The sequence below is a fragment of the Lycium barbarum genome, chromosome 6, assembly GCF_019175385.1.
Source record: "Lycium barbarum isolate Lr01 chromosome 6, ASM1917538v2, whole genome shotgun sequence".
In the NCBI taxonomy this organism is placed as follows: Eukaryota; Viridiplantae; Streptophyta; class Magnoliopsida; order Solanales; family Solanaceae; genus Lycium; species Lycium barbarum.
In genome coordinates, this window is record NC_083342.1 from 3399902 (window position 1) to 3418186 (window position 18285).

Genomic DNA, 18285 nt, shown 5'->3' on the forward strand with positions numbered 1-18285 from the left:
CAGATTTTTCATTTCTCAAAACCCTAAAAAATCTCTCTCCCCTTCTCTTAACCACAACCACCATGGCAGCACCGCCCCCCTCTCTCTTCTCCCTCTCCCTCTGTGTTCATCCCTCTCTCTCTCTCCGCCGCCCCTCTCTCTCTTCTCCGTCTCCCTCTGTGCTCACCCCTCTCTCTCTCTCTTTTCACTCTGCAGATCTGGCCGTGTGCATTGTTGGTGGCGGCGGTGATGGACTGATTTTGAGATGGCGGCGGAGAAGATGACGTAGAGGTGGAGAGATTAGGGTTTTGTTGGTGATGGAAAGACTAGGGTTTTTTGGTGGTGGTGGTGTCTCAGATTTGGGTTTTTGGTGGTGGTGATGTCTCAGATTAAGATTTTGGTGGTGTTGGAGAGATTAGGTTTTTTTTTATGGTGGTAGTGTCTCAGATCTGGCCATGTGTATTTGTTAAAAGCCAAATACAAATACATTCAAAAAATCTACATCTCACAAATACACTGTTTTTTAATGTATTTGTCTTTGTATTTTTTAGTGCATTTTTTAGTGTATTTTGTTAATAGCCAAACACATTATTTTTTTGAATGTATTTGTCATGTATTTGAATTTTTTGGTCTTGTATCTGAATGTATATGTTGAAATCCATTCAAATACACGAAAATTTGAATATATTTGGCTTCATAGTAGTTGGAATGTACACAATGTATTTGAAATACATCAAAAAAAGCCACTGAAATACATTAAAAAAAATCAGTAAAATACATAAAAAAAATCACTGAAATACATAAAAAAAAAAAAAAAACACGGAAATATATTATGGCAAAAAAAATCACTGAAATACATCAAAAAAAAATCACTAAAATACATCAAAAAAATATATATTAATATCTAATTTAATATATTTAATATATTCGGAAACAACCATCCTACCTTGGTAGGAGTAAGGTCTGCGTACACTCTACCCTCCCTAGACCCCACGATGTGGGATTTCACTGGATTGTTGTTGTTGTATTAATATCTAATTTAATAGCTCCACCATTAAAGACTAAAATCAAGGATCATGTTTTTTTTTTTACCTTGTTCACATGTATTTGTTGGCAACAAATACACGCGAAAACATACACTATTTTGCCAAAATCTAGTTACAAATGGTAATATTTAAAAGAATAGTTACAAATGGTAGGAAGCTACAATAAGGTAGTCATTTGAGTAAGTTTGCCTATTTTTAACAGACCCATTTCAAAACCCAATTAACATTTCAAAATCTCATTGATTAATAATATAATTAACTTAAACTAATTAATCGCCCCCATTTAACCCGATCCAACTAATAAGCCCGACCCGCCCCAATTAAATCTCCTTTTATCCATATCAAAAGAAACCCTCGAACCCATTCAAATAATAAGCCTGACCCTCGAACGCTGCCGACATTTTTGTGGTGATTTTTTCTTTGGTAATTGTGGGTAAATGTTGGTAATTGTTTATCACTGTTTTGATAGTAAACTGTTTCAGTGTCATGCACAACTAGCCAAAGGGGGTGCTTACATTATTTTGTTCAAAGTGTTTAATTTATGTTAAGTGAATGATCTCAACTTTATTTCTTTTTAAAAATGTTATAGAAACTGGTTATCTTTTGATATGGATAAAAGGGATTTAATGGGGCCGGTTGAGCTTATTAGTTTGATTGAGTTAAATGGGGGGATTAATTAGTTTAAGTTAATTATATTATTAACTAATGAGAGGCTGCCACGTAATAAATGAAATTGTTCATTGAGTTTTGAAATGGGTCCGTTAAAAATAAAGGTATTTTAGGCCCCAAAAGTTAACGTCAGCGATATTTTAGACCCCAAAGGTGGATGGAGGATATTTTTACACCAATTATAATAGTTCAAGGATAATTTTGGCCCTTTTCCTTTTTTTGTTTGTTTGTTTGATAATTGTGGTGGTGACGTGTGAGAAGAAAGAATAAGGTTAGGAAGATAGTTCGGGCTCAAATAATCGAAGCCAATGTCGGGAGAGTTGTCAAACTTCATACTTAGAGGCTCAATTGGTCTTTTGGTGAGACTCGTAGCTAATGAAGGCTATTTTTTTTATTAGCACAAAATGGAGCGAATAGCTTACATGGTTATTGAATTATGGTAAATTTCCCATTAAAGTCATTTAAATTTATTTTGTATCAATAAAGTCATTTAAGTTAGACTGGTTTATGCCTTGGCGATGAAAGCGTTGACGCGTGACATTCAAGGGGGAGGCTAGCATCCGGTGTTTTGCGTGATAAACATGTGTTGTCAAGACTTAAAGGCAAGTTATACAAGGTGGTGGTTAGACAACTGTGCTATATGAGGCGAAGTGTTGCCTAGTTAGAAAAGTTCACGTGCAGAAGATAAAAGTAGTAAAAATAAGGATGTTGAGATGGATGTGTGAGCATACCAGTAGAGATAAGATTAGGAATGAAGTGTTTTGGGACAAGGTAAGAGTGGCCCCGTGGTGGACAAGATGTGAGAAGGAAGGTTAAGATGGTTCAGACACGTGCAGAGGTGATGCGTAAATGCTCCAGTGAGGAGGTGTGAGAGTTTGACTGTGATGGACCTGGAAAGAGGGAGATGTAGGCCAAGAAGTCTTGGAGAGGTGATTAAGCAAGATATGACGCAACTTCAGCTTACCGAGGACATGACTGTTGATAGGAGGGTGTGGAGGTCGAGTATTTGGGTAGGGAATCAATGCGTACTAGTACTTTTCTTACGCTTCCTTATGGTAAGGTCCCTAGTCCTACTTGATTATTTCTTTCACTTTGTTATCTTAATATCTTCCTACTGTTATTGCTCACTAATACTGTTGATTTTTCATATTTTCTTGAGCTGAGGGTCTATTGAAAACATTCTTTCCATCGTGTCAGGGTAGGGGTAAGGTGTGCATACACTCTACCCTCTCCAAACCTCACACGGAGAAATTATACTTGGTATGTTGTTGTAAGTTAGACTAGTTTATCTATAAAATCAGTATATCAAAAAACTAAAGGAATAATTACATAAACCTTACCGCAAGTTTGGTTTCGTAACAGTTACTTCCTTTATTGTTTTACTTACCTCTCTTTTTTTTTTCAAAAAAAAAAAAAAAACTTTTAACCTAATTATTATTAATATAAAAAAAACTTATTATTTAACCAATAGGTCCTTTATGAATTTATTCCTTTTTAAATTAACTAGTATACGTACCCGCGCGATGCGCGGTCATTTGGTAAACGTAATCATGAATATACATGTTTATTGAACAATTTCAAAATTCAAGTTGTTGTAAAATGATATTATAAAGCTTACATGAGCGAATGCTAGCATATTTAACACCTCGACAGGTTATAATAGTTAATACTTATGAAAAAACAAACCAATATATAAGCTTAGTTCATTATCTAAATTTGATACCATAACTTCTAGCATTATTTAATTATTTATTTTACAAATTAATCGAAATCATAAATGTCGTCTCACAATCCCTATTATCCTCTTGTAGGCATTTGTTTACTATAATTTTTTATTTAGTGTTTAACCTATTATCCAAATAATAATTTTAAACTACTTATATTTTGCTTTCAATATGATATATTGAATTTTAGTTTGAATTATTAATAAATAACCTAAATCATCCAAACTTGAGATAGACCTAAGAATATTAGTGGCATCTCAACGTAATAATTTAACACACTTTTAGTAGGACTTTACTTGATTGCTTGAACTTTTTGTAACTTATAAACATAGATTTGATTTATTATTATTTCATAAATTATAACGATATTTTAAAATACTATATTAAGATCATATACCACGTGAAATAAATTTCCGTCTAACTCCCCAATAATAAGCTTGAGATGGCCCATATCTTACAAAATAGTTGGTACAGTATTTCTCATTTTAGCCTCTTAACCCATTCTTATGCTCAAATAAAATTTATAACTTTGTATTAGGACGTTTGGTAAGCTTGAATTTATTATATATAGAATCTCTATAACTCAGCCCATTTTTCAGAGTAAGATTAGAAGTGCTCATCGTGCAAAGTAGGCCGTGTCATAAAGTATTTGAGTCATATATTAGTCATACATCAAGGTTGGAATTATAGGTTGTGATTAAGAAGTTGACAAAGGTTTGTTAAATGTTAAACCATTCGAAAACATAAATTATTTCAAATCGTGTAGATTTGGAAACCTCACGATGACAGTGGCATTAGGCAAATTATAAAATTGAATTATGGGCATCACTAAAAATTTTAAAATTAATTCAAATTTTTTGCGGTTCTAACTTCTTTCATGCTATTATATATTCAAGTTATAGTTTAATTAAAATTCAAATATATGAACACAAATTGAGGCCATGAAGTCTATGTCTTTGTAAAGATCTTATACTATAAATAGGAAATGAATCCTCATTTGTAAGGGGGGTGGGGGTGGGGGTGGGGGAGGGGGGAGGGACGCTCGATAGTAACACATTCTTCAACAAGAGATCATTGTATCATTGCTTGCTTTGTTCCCCACTTCCAGGCCACCGGACACAAAGGATTTATCAACATAAAAGAATATATTTCGCTCTTTCCTTTAACTATTATCGGCATATTGTACATTTACTTTATTCATTGTTTTGCTCTTTGTCCTCTAACATAACATAGCATAAATTAATTAGTAGCACTTCGGATTAAACTCAGTTGTGAGTGACTTATCCTAAACAAATTCAACCGGTTTTCTTAAATACCATTTTTAGGCCAAAACATGACATAAGCTTTCTTGAAACTAAAGTACTACCTAGAGTGCGAAACTGAAGTACCACCTTGTTGGAAATAAATTCTTTAGAAACTGATTAAGTCATGTGAGACATAACTCGAGAATATTATAGTGCTAAAATATATAATTACGTCCATGAAGGTTTTTTTTATAAGAAAAAATTGTTAGTGAGGAGATAAGTTAAAGAGCATCTCAAAATATGACATAATGACTTGCAATGTCTAGGTTGTGTCGAAAGTATGATTGGACAGGTAAGCATAAATAGAACAGGTAATTTAAGGATGAGAATGGGTAAAAAAGTAGTATTCGATACATCTATCAAGGGACCGGTGAAACTTTTGCAATAAGAAAATATAAAAGTTACATCAAATTCAATAGTGTTGGTCCCAACACCTTGAGGCATAATACATCATGCACGATAACAAAAGCACCTCAGATTACATTGAACAACTAGGCCTGTCAACCGGTTCCAACCGGAACCGGACCGGGAACCGGTTAGGAAACCGGCCGGTTCCGGTTAACCGGTTAGGAAACCGGCCGGTTCCGGTTAACCGGTTTTAAAGTCCAAACCGGAACCGGTCCGGTTTGGATTGGTTAAAATATTTTTTGTTTTTTGTTTTTTGTATTATATATATATATTATAGTATTTATTTGTATATTGTAGGTATATTTACATATGTTATACAACTTTATAATTAAAGTTTAAATATTTACTGACTAACAGCCTAACAGCAAGTCAGCAATACAGAATAGTGTTTTTCGTACACATATATATGTATATATATATAGGTATAACTTAATATATATACTATATATACATATCTACTATATATACAATATATACTATATATACATGTATACTATATATACTGTATATTGTATATATGTACTATATACTATATATACTTACCTATATACTTATATTCCTAACTTAATAAAAGTAAAAATATGAACACAAGTAAATAGAAGAAAGCTCAATGAGCCATATATTTTATTCATTCTTGGATAACATTTATTTGCAAGTTGTATTTTTTTTTTAACTTGCAAATAATACATGAGTTATACAAAAATAGTAGAATAATAAAATCACCAATTTTGAACCATTTCGTTAATTTCCCCCACATCATATTCGGTCATGGAAATATCTTCAAAGTCTTCCATTTGGTCTGGTCCACTAGCTATCAAATCTTCAATTTCTTCCTCTTCGCCTTGCTCCGCTTCTGAGTTTTGGTTGCGTCGCTCCGATCTAATCCAATCTCGAATGCACACTAGTACTTGCAAGCTAAAGCCGGATAATGAATGTCTATGGTCTCCAATTTGTTGTCTTCCTTGGCTAAATGCGCTCTCCGAAGCCACGGTTGATACTTGAACCGTAAGGATATCTCGAGCCATTCTTGAAAGTACCGGATAGCTTGCCTTGTACTTCTTCCACCATGCTAAGACGTCCAAGTCATCCTTGATATCCACATTTTGCTGCATCAAATAAAAGTTAAATTCATCAAAGTTTGCAGTAGAAGAAGAAGTTGGCTGTGAATGTAAAACTTTTAAACCCGACAAGCCATTTTTGCTACTCTGAGAAGTAGTAGGGCGTGGAGCAACGAGTGTAGCACGTTCTTCCAAACTAGAATAATGAGTAAAAACTTTTCTAAACTCATCATCAATAGCGAGATCGGCTTCAGCTAAAGATGGTTGAACTCCCTCTTCAATTTCTAAAAATGTATAAATTTGACTAACCAAATTTTTAGTATAAGACACTTTTAAACAAGGATTTAAAAGGGAACCCAATATAAATAAAGTTGGGATGGGAAAAAAATACTTCTTAAATTTGATTATCATTTCAAAAATAGCCACTTGATAATCGGGTTTATATTTATACTCTTGTAAAACTCTAGCTATTTCCGCTAAGTAGGCTAAAATTCCGGTTACCGTGGGATAGAATTGTCTAGAAAAAGCAAGAGTTGCATTATAAAATTTTTCTAAGAGTTCAATACATTCTTTAACATCTTCCCAATGCCTAAAAGTTAACCAATCCTCACTATCAATATTATATTTGTTGTGAACTTGTTGTATGGGAATCCTATACTCATATGCTTGTTGTAGCATAATGTAAGTGTAGTTCCACCTAGTCTCAATTTCTACTTGAATTTTCCTAGGTCTAAGGTTATTTTCCACACAAGCATTCTTAAAATCTATAATTCTTCCCTTATTAGCATTACAAAAAAGAAACGCAACAGCATTTCTAACTTTTTGAACAGAATCATCAAAATGCATAAGACCATCTTAAACAATTAAATTTAAAATGTGACAACTACATCTTACATGAAAAATATTTCTTAGAGGAGGGTTTATTTCTCTTTTTAAAAGACCAATTGCCTTTGTATTATTAGAAGCATTATCTAAAGCAATACAAAGTGTTTTTCTATAAATGTTAAAAAATCTCATTATAGTAGACATTGAATCGGCTAAAAATTTTCCATCGTGACGACCTTTTCCTTCGTCGTATAAAAAAACTATAATTCTTTTTTGCATAACCCAGTTGTCATCAACCCAATGACATGTAATAGCAAAAAAATCTAAATGGTTAATACTAAGACCCAAATCAGCGGTAAGACAAACATTACAATTTAAAGAATTAAATACATGGCGCAAATAAAATCTATATTTTTTAAACAAATCTATAACATCGGCTCTACAAGTACTTCTAGGAATACCTTCAAATAACGGGTTATAACAACGTTGAATGTAAGTAACAAACCCCAAACCCGAGGGAAAGGAAAATGGTAAACAATCATAAGCTACCATTTTAGCTATTTCTACGCGTTCTTTTTTCTTGTCATACTTAAAATTTCTACCGGTTCGTGGGTCTATCGTCATTTGAATCCCCCCCACATTTGAACCCGTTTGCTCTCCCCAAACATCCATATGTTTGGTTCTCATATGAGCATTTAGTGTACCCGTTCCACCATCCTTAGCAGTTCCTTGCTTAAAACTAAATACTTGTCCACATAGGGTACATGTAACTGATTGGTTTTCCCTATCCTTAGTCATAAATTTCCAAACTTTAGCTGTTGGCTTACGAGTTCTAGGCGGTTTGTCTTGTGTATGTGATTGTGCAGGACCTGTATCTCCTATGGGATTTTCGGGGGGTTGTGTTTCATCATCATCATCATCTAAGTCTTCATTAAAAGTGTCGGTAAAATGTTGTTGCATTGCCTCATGACCTAAAAGTGGATTATTTCCACCAACATCAATACCTAAATTAGGTGTTTCTTCCACAAATGTTTCCTCATTAAGCGCACCCCTAACAGTACGACTACTACTACCGGCACCACGTCTTAATCTCTTTGACATTATTAAATAGAAATAATTTAAATCACAATCAAATAAATCACAAGAAAATAAATTACAACAAATTAAATTGCGTAAATTAAATTTTGAAAAATAAATTGCTAGAATTAAATTGCTAGAATTAAATTGCGTAAATTAAATTTCAAAAAATAAATTGCTAGAATTAAATTGCGAAAATTAAAGATAGAGTTGGAACGAAGGTACCAAATTGCCGGATTAATTTCCAACAAAGCGAAGGCGACTAGAATTGCAAATCCACCAAAGCTACTTCGCATTGTTGCAAAATCACCAACTCCACCAACAATATTATAATTGCAAAATTAATAATTGAAAGTTGAAACTATAATAAGACTTTGTGGCTAATTATTGCAAAGTAACTATAATTGAGAGATTGAGATTTGAGAGAAAGATGAAAAAGAGTGAATTGGAATGAAAATGAAGAAGGGTTTATATAGGGGTGGGGGAGGGGTTAAAGTGTTAAAAAAAAAAATTTGGGGGCCAAAAATTAAGAAAATGACTGTTTGGCAACGGCCGTTTTTGCAAATGGACCGTTGCCAACGGTCCATTACCGAGGCCCAACGGCTCTTTCCTTTTTTTTTTTTTAATTTTAACCGGTTTAACCGATTCCGGTTAAAAAAATTTTGGAACCGGACCGGTAAACTAATATCCGGTTACCGGTTAAAACCGGTTACAATGAACCGGTTGATACCTTTATGAACAACCAAACAAAAGGTAAATTTCAGAATATAATAGTATATTTCAAGCTATTGCGATCTTCATCTTTAATTAGTTAATAGCAGCATTTAATTAGTTATGCATATTTTGACAAGTCGATGCCAGACCAATATCCTTTTGTGCTAGGTCAAAAGCTCTTCAGCTTGTTTATTACAATTTTGTGCTGCCTAAAGTATCTGCACCTCAATTTCATTGGTTTTGTCCAGATCATCAACACCTTTGTCTCCGTCCTTATTGTTTGGGTCTGGTCTATTCCCATCTTCCTTTGTTGTTAAGACGACTGCGAGCTGTTTCTAACCTTTCGCGAATTTTCTTCACCTTCCCTACAGTATCAACTACCAGGTCTGGACCTATCAGCTGATGTTCTCCTACCTTAAACAACCCGACTGGAGAACGACATTACCTTTCATATAAGGTTTCTAATAGAGCCATCTGAATGCTGAAATAATAACAGTTGTTATAGACAAACTCTTTAAGAGGAAAATGTTCATCCCAATTGCCTTTGAAATCAATAGCACACGCCCTCAACGTATCCTCTAAGGTCTGAATAGTGCTTTATGCTTGCCCATTCATTTTCGGGTGAAATGTTTTGCTCAACTTACCTTTTGTGTTGTTTCATGTGATCCGACCGACTTAATTGTATATATTTACTGAATTTGTGCTATTTGTCTTACTTGATTAGAGGTTTGGGCTGGATCCATCATAGATAACATGTGCTGATGTCTGGGTGAGAACATGTTTATCTGCTGGAAGCTCCGTGCATCTATTTAGAAGTCCGTTGTTAGCGCTGCTTGTGTATTTATTTAAGAGAAATCTTCGTTGATACTCTAGGGGAGTTCCAAGGAAGGATTTCTTTCATAGTCAATTTTTACCTTCTTTTGTTACCTGAATTCTTTATACCCCAATTAGCCCCTATGATCCTTTAACCTTTTCTTTGGCAGCCCATAGTTTAGGCATTCACCCTTCTTTTCTATGGTATTGATGTTTGATCCGAAATGTTATAGTAGAACACTTAGAAGTTTTATTTTCTATATGATTAGATTAAATGTGTTGATATAAAGTTGAAATTGGAAGAAAAAGGTGGTGGTTTAAATTGTTGCAAAGTTGAAGTAATTGGTTATTAGTGCATTTGTCATGTTATGAAACTGAAAAATACTTTCTAGTTGGGATGTGAAAACAAAGAAAAGAAATTTCACTTGTAAAGTTCAATTAGGAAAAAAGGGAAAAGTTCCGAAAAAAGGAATTCTAATCCCTTCTAGTTGGTTTGCAAAAAATTGGTGCTTAAATCAAAAGAAAAGTGGTTCATTTGGAGGTCATGTGTTTGTGATATAGGTAGTGAAGAAATTGAGGATTTGTGCTTAAGTTGATGGACTTGGTCAATGGAGGAATGAGTTCTTTGAATCGTTTGAAGATGGTTTTTTAAAGTGCTTGGGAATGTAGTCACTATTTGTTAGCCAAATTATCCTACCCGTTCCTTAGCCAAAATATAAAAAAGTCCTGAGCTCCCCCCTTGAAGGAGTTGTAAAGTAGCGTATACATTATGTTCTAACTCTGGTATGACTATTCGCACGTATGTCGAGATTTTGTGAGTGTTCGAGCGCACCTATAAAAGCTTCGTCCCCATAGTGGCCAATGGTGGCTAGAGTGTGGAAGATGGGGACAAGTCGAATTTCAAGCCAATCAAAGACCGCCGATAAAATTCCGGAAAAGTCCATGTAGTAATGACCATCGAAAGTGCCAAAAATCATGAATTCGGGTTTCCGAGCGTAGAAACACAAAAATAAAGGACGTGGACTAAGATGAAATCATGGCTATCAATCACTAGGCCATTTGTGATAGACCGATCGAATTTCAAGCCAATCAAAGACCGTCGATATGATTCCAAAAAATTTCTGTGCTAATACCCATCGAAAGTGCCAAAAATCGTGAAATTGGGGTTCCGGGCTCAGAAATGCAAAAATAAGCGACGTAGACCAAGACTAAGTCATGACTAGCAATCGCTAGCCTGTTTGTGATGGTACGGTATTTGAATCTTCGGTTTGGTAATTTCGGTTTTTGGTATCTAAAAATATTATACCATTACCATACCAAATTAATTCGGTATGGTTCGGTATTTTTAAGTTCGGATTCGGTATTTTTTGGTACGGTAATTCGGTAACCATAGTTTATTCTACTCCGACTTATATATATATACATATAATAGAGAATTATGACTTCGGCTATTCAAGAACCGTCTCAATTATATCATACTAACACCTTAGATGTGTAAAATTATTCATATAAAGTACAAGCTATGCCCTTCGTCAATACTTCTTTTTAGAGGTGTTCATGGTCCGGTTTGACTCGGTTTTTGGCTAAAACCAAACCAAACCAATCAAGGCGGTTTTTTTTAATATTCAGACCAAACCAAACCATTATAGTATAAATTCTATCGGTTTCGGTTTTATCGGTTTTGTCGGTTTTATCGGTTTGGTTTGATTTTTCCGGGTTGTAATAATATATTTTATAATGCAAAAAAATTGACAAACTTATTTACAAACTTGCACTTTTGAGTAGTTGTAGTTTCCATCTGAAAAAAAGTATCCAAAAATCTAAATAAATAGAGAAATTAAAAATCATTAGATAAAAACTAAATCAACAGAAAAAATCTAAATCAGTGGAGAAAATCTAAAATAACAGAGAAATAAAATAAAAAACACATACAAGATGAAAGACTAGAGAAGCAATTCATTCAAGTAAAACTTCAAAGACACAAAAATAATTACACAAACAAAGAGTAGGGAACATACAAAAAGTAACCAAAAAATAAAAGGGAAGAAAAAGTTACAGACTTACAAGGATTAAAGCTTCTTGTACTATCGCGGTGCACACAGAATAATTGTGGTTTATGATGTAACCGACCAAGAGAGCTTCAACAATGTCAAGCAATGGTTGAGTGAAATAGACCGATATGCAAGTGATAATGTGAACAAACTTCTTGTTGGAAATAAGTGTGATCTCACAGCACAGAAGGTAGTTTCCACAGAGACAGCTCAGGCTTTTGCTGATGAAATTGGCATACCTTTCATGGAAACAAGTGCAAAAAGTGCCACTAATGTAGAACAGGCTTTCATGGCTATGGCTGCTTCAATCAAGAACAGAATGGCAAGCCAACCGGCAAGAGCGGTTGCTGTTCATCTTGAAAGGACGAAGCTCTGTTGCCTTGATGATGATTCTGATGTGGAGTTGTGGTGAAACTGGCACGCAACAACACAAAGTACCATTTAACAAGCCTAGCCACAACAGACAAGAATGGACATCATGAAAAAGAGAAAAAAGGAACAAAAGATAGTGCATGGTGCACTCACAAAACACAACTTCTTTTTAGAATATTTAGCATGTGTTTGTATTAAAAAAAAAAAAAGATTACCAAAAAGTAGAATAAGAAAATTCAGCAGAGAAACCTCTTAACAGACAGATGTAATCATGGAGAGTTTATTTATGTTAACTATTCAGTAAGAGATTTTTATTTTACTTTAACTGTATTGGCTTGGGGAACATGGGCTAGACTTTTCTCTTGGAATGGTCCTAAATTATGAAGAAGTTAAAAAATAGATAAAGTTTAATTAACATATATAAATATATATAATATTTTAAATATGTACATATTTATCGGTTCGGTTCGGTTTAGTTCGGTTTTTTTTATGAGTAACACCAAACCAAACCAAATGTTATCGGTTTTTAAAAATCTAAAACCAAACCAAACCAAACCGAGCCGGTTTTCGGTTTATTAAATCGGTTTGACTTGGTTTATCGGTTCGGATCGGTTTTTCGGTCTCGTTTGAACACCCCTACTTCTTTTTAACCCTTCCATTTGTTTTCTAGCAAATGCTCTCTATGAATATGGTGCGCTTCGAATTTCGATAGTCAAATAATTTAATTTTAACCTTAAATTTACACATGAAATCTTTTAAATATTCTGAAATACGTAAAAAAATATTACTCCCTCCATTCACTTTTACTTGTCCACTATTCCAAAAATAGATTTTCACTTTTACTTGTCCACTTTCGCATATCAAGAGAAAAACAATTTGTGTTTTCCTGTTTTACCCTTAGCATTTATTACTCATTCCAAGTCATTTTCCCAACTTCAATATAATTATACACCAATCAATATGAGTATTATAATAAAATACATACTTCATTCATTAATTCTTAAATAACGTGCAAAGTTAAAAGTGGATAAGTAAAAGTGAACGAAGGGAGTATAAGTCACAATAATTGACAATTTAAATATTTAAAAGATATATGTAAAACTACAATTCAAGAAAAGACTTATTTGAATCTCAAAATCTGAAATGTGCCATATAAATATATATAAATTATAACAGAGGGAATAATAAATACTCTTTCCGTCCTAATTTATGTGACATATTTCGTTATTAGCCTGTCAAAAAAAAAAATACTCCTATCATATTTCTATAATTAGAAAACTATTTTAATCATGTTATAAAATAAAGCTATGAAGTAAATACACAGAAGAAATATGTAGAGAGAATATGTAGAGAGATATCAGTTTATATTACTTCTGCTCTTTCAACATTGCATTTGTGCATCCTATTTATAGAGAAACAGGACATGAGATATTTTGAGATATTTTGGGATATTTTGGGATATTTTGGATATCCACTATTTGGGATATTTTTGACACTCCCCCTTGGATATCCATTAATAGATGATGTGTCTCGTTAAAACCTTATTAGAAAAAACCCTGTGGGAAAAAGTCCTAATGAAGGAAAAAGAGTGCGCATATCTAATAATACGCTTTGAGAGTTGCCTCATTAAAAACCTTACCAAGAAAACCCAATGGGACAAAACTTGGTTAAGGGAAAAAGAGTACAACACGTATTTCACTCCCCCTGACGAAGACCAAAATTCAGATGTCGGAGTCTTCGCATTCCAATCTTGAATATCATCTTCTCAAGAGTTGAAGTTGGCAAAGATTTAGTGAACAAATCTGCTGGATTGTCACTTGAACGGATTTGTTGCACATCAATATCACCATTCTTCTGGAGATCATGTGTGAAAAATAACTTTGGTGAAATGTGCTTTGTTCTATCTCCTTTTATGAAACCTCCTTTTAATTGAGCTATGCATGCAGCATTATCTTCATATAATACTGTGGGTATTTTTGTATCACACTTCAAGCCACATCTTTCTCTGATGAAATGTATTACTGATCTCAACCACACACATTCTCTACTTGCTTCATGAATAGCGATTATCTCAGCATGATTTGAAGAAGTAGCAACAATGGACTGCTTGGTCGATCGCCATGATATAGCAGTACCTCCGCATGTAAACAGATAGCCCGTTTGAGATCGAGCTTTATGTGGATCAGATAAATAACCTGCATCTGCATAACCAACAAGATCTGTACTACCTTTGTTAGTATAAAACAGACCCATATCGCTAGTTCCCTTCAGATATCGCAATATATGCTTAATCCCGTTCCAATGCCTCCGTGTAGGAGAAGAGCTATATCTTGCTAGCAAATTAACAGAAAATGCTATGTCAGGTCTTGTAGCATTAGCAAGATACATAAGTGCACCTATTGCACTAAGATATGGTACTTCAGGACCAAGTAGCTCTTCGTTTTCTTCCTGAGGTCGGAACGGATCTTTGCTCACTTCAAGTGAGCGAACAACCATAGGAGTACTTAAAGGATGCGAATTGTCCATGTAAAACCGATTTAAAACTTTCTCAGTATAGGCAGATTGATGGATAAAGATCCCTTTTGCGAAATGTTCAATTTGCAGACCAAGACAGAGTTTTGTCTTTCCGAGATCTTTCATCTCAAATTCTTTCTTCAAATATTCAATCGCCTTTTGGAGCTCTTCTGGAGTTCCAATGAGGTTTATGTCATCAACATAAACAGCAAGTATAATGAACCCTGATTTTGTTTTCTTAATAAAAACACATGGACAAATGGCATCATTTATATATCCTTCATTTATCAAGTATTCACTTAGGCGATTATACCACATACGCCCTGATTGTTTTAAACCATATAATGATCTTTGTAATCTGATTGAATACATTTCCCGAGACTTTAAACCAAATGCTTCAGGCATTTTATATCCTTCAGGAATTTTCATATAAATTTCATTATCAAGTGAACCATAAAGATAAGCTGTAACCACATCCATAAGATGTATTTCAAGGGTTTCATAGACAGCTAAACCCATGAGGTATCGAAATGTTATAGCATCCATAACTGGTGAATATGTTTCTTCATAGTCGACGCCGGGTCTTTGAGAGAATCCTTGTGCAACAAGGCGTGCTTTGTATCGCACAATTTCATTTCTCTCATTTCTTTTCCGTACAAAGACCCATTTGTGACCAACTGGTTTTACACCATTAGGCGTTTGGACTACAGGTCCAAAAACCTCACGTTTAGCAAGTGAATTCAATTCTGATTGAATTGCTTCTTGCCATTTTGGCCAATCATATCTTCGTCGACATTCTCCGACAGATTGAGGTTCCTGATCCTCACTGCCCTTTATAATATTTAGTGCAACATTATATGCAAAAACACTATTCACCACAATTTTCGAACGATATAGTTCTTCACTCACTGAAGTCTCGGGTTTGCTGATTTCTTCAGGAATATCAGAATTAATCAGATCTTGAATCTCTTCATGAGATCCTTTCATAGTGTCATTCTGATCATTGTTTGTATTTCTTTTTCTTGGATTTTTATCCTTGGAGCCCAATGGCCTACCACGCTTCAGGCGTGGATGAGATTCAGAGGCTATGACACTAGTAGATTGTCCCTTTGGAACATCAATTCGAATAGGCACATTCTCTGCAGGGATATGCGACTTAGTTATTCTTTTCAAATCAGTAAATCCGTCTGGCATTTGATTTGCTATTTTCTGTAAGTGGATGATCTTCTGGATCTCCTGCTCACATATAGGGGTACGTGGATCAAAATGAGATAGTGATGGAACTCTCCACGCAATTTCTCTTTTGATTTCTTTTCTCTCTCCCCCTAATTGTGGAAAATTTGTTTCATCAAATCGACAATCTGCAAATCGGGCAGTGAATAAATCTCCCGTCAATGGCTCAAGATAGCGAATAATGGAGGGTGATTCAAACCCAACATATATTCCTAACCTTCTTTGGGGGCCCATCTTAGTGCGTTGTGGTGGTGCTACAGGCACATATACAGCACAGCCAAAGATTCGGAGATGAGCAATATTTGGTTCATGACCAAACACTAATTGTGACGGGGAGTATTTATTATAATGAGTCGGTCTAAGACGAACAAGAGATGCTGCATGTAAAATAGCATGACCCCAGACGGTTGTAGGCAACCGTGTTTTCATAAGTAATGGTCTTGCTATCAATTGCACACGCTTAATAAATGACTCAGCAAGGCCATTTTGGGTATGAACATGTGCTACAGGATGTTCAACCTTTATCCCAACTGATAAACAATAATCATCAAAAGCTTGGGATGTAAATTCTCCAGCATTATCAAGACGTATAGCCTTTATAGGATAATCTGGGAAGTGTGCCCTTAAGCGTATTATTTGTGCCAATAATTTCGCAAACGCCAGGTTGCGAGACGATATGAGGCACACATGAGACCATCTCGAAGACGCATCTATTATAACCATAAAATATCTGAATGACCCACAAGATGGGTGAATAGGCCCACATATATCCCCATGTATACGATCTAGAAAAGCAGGGGATTCAATGTCAACTTTCATTGGTGATGGCCTGGTTATCAATTTGCCCTGATGACAAGCGACACATGAAAACTCACTACTTTCAAGAATCTTCAGGTTCTTAAGTGGATGCCCTTTTGAATTTTCAATAATTCGTCTCATCATTATTGATCCAGGATGACCCATTCGGTCATGCCAAAGCACAAAAGTTCCTGAATCGTTAAACTTCTGGTTTACGATTGAGTGTGCTTCCATTGTACTAATTTCTGCATAGTACAGGCCAGAAGACAAAGTTGGTAATTTCTCCAAAACACATTTCTGGCCGGAGACATTCTTTGTAATGATAAGATATTCATCATTTGTTTCATTTAATGTCTCAACGTGATACCCATTACGGCGGATATCTTTGAAACTCAACAAGTTTCTTGGGGATCTAGAAGAGAATAGTGCATCTTCTATAACAAGTTTCGTCCCCTTAGGTAGAAATATAGTAGCTCTTCCGGAGCCTTCAATTAATTTCGAATTGCCAGAAATTGTATTAATATTTCCCCTTTTTCTACGCAATTGAGAAAAGTATTTCTCATCTTTGAATATAGCATGCGTTGTTCCACTATCAATCACACAAATATCTTCATGATTTGTCATTGATCCAAATAATATTTGAGGATTTTCCATATATTCTTCAAAACGAAAAAATAGGCAAAGTAAACATCGAAGTAGATATTTTGATTAGACAAAGTATTACACACACTTTATTACTTATATATGGAAACATAACCACATTAGCTAATACAAATGACATGTATGAAATATCTAAGTTAATACAGATCCATCACCGATCAGATGATCTATTTTTCCTTCAGGGATTTCAAAGAAATCTGCCACATCTAAATGCATAGGCTCAACATTATCTTCAGAAATAAAATTTGCTTCGGCATCATTTTCTGCCCTTTTGAGGGAGGCTTGATATAGATCAACAAGGTGCTTTGGCGTACGACAGGTACGTGCCCAGTGCCCTTTTCCTCCACATCGAAAGCAATTATTTTCTGAATTTTTCTTTTGCACAACATCATGCTTTTCATCCTTCCTTTTACACTGCTGGTGGTGAAGGGTATTATATGGTGCATAACGAGAATCATGATTAAAATTCCTTCCTCGACCACGACCATGACCACGACTGGGGCCACGACCTCTTCCACGCCTAGAATGGCGAAAATTTGCCTCATTCACTTCAGGGAATGGGGCAGTACCAGTGGGTCGGCTTTCATGATTTTTCATCAGTAATTCATTATGTTGTTCAGCCACTAAAAGATGTGAGATTAGTTCAGCATATTTCTTGAACTTCATCTCTCGGTATTGCTGCTGCAGGAGCATACTCGAGGCAGGAAAAGTGGAGAATGTTTTCTCCAGCATATCATCATCAGTAATATTTTCACCACATAATTTCAATTGAGAAATAATTTTAAACATTGCAGAATTATATGCCTTAACAGATTTAAAGTCTTGGAACCTTAAATGGAGCCAATCAAAACGTGCTTGTGGAAGTATGACCATCTTCAGGTGATCATATCTATCTTTCAGATCATTCCACGGCGTAAGAGGATCTTTAACCGTGAGATATTCCATTTTCAAATTCTCATCAAGATGACGGCGGAGGAATATCATTGCCTTAGCACGGTTTTGGTTTGATGCCTCATTTTTATCTTTGATGGTGTCTTCCA

At 34.8% G+C, this 18285-nt stretch overlaps 1 protein-coding gene across 1 annotated transcript; it reads left to right on the plus strand.

Annotated features, from left to right (window-relative positions):
* Window positions 1–11690: 11690 nt before the first annotated feature.
* LOC132600309 (GTP-binding protein YPTM2-like) lies at window positions 11691–12095 on the plus strand (the record flags this gene model as incomplete). The annotated part of the gene is made up of 1 exon (XM_060313375.1): window positions 11691–12095. A coding segment is annotated over one exon (390 nt), but the record flags the coding sequence as incomplete, so codon positions are not given.
* Window positions 12096–18285: the final 6190 nt, after the last annotated feature.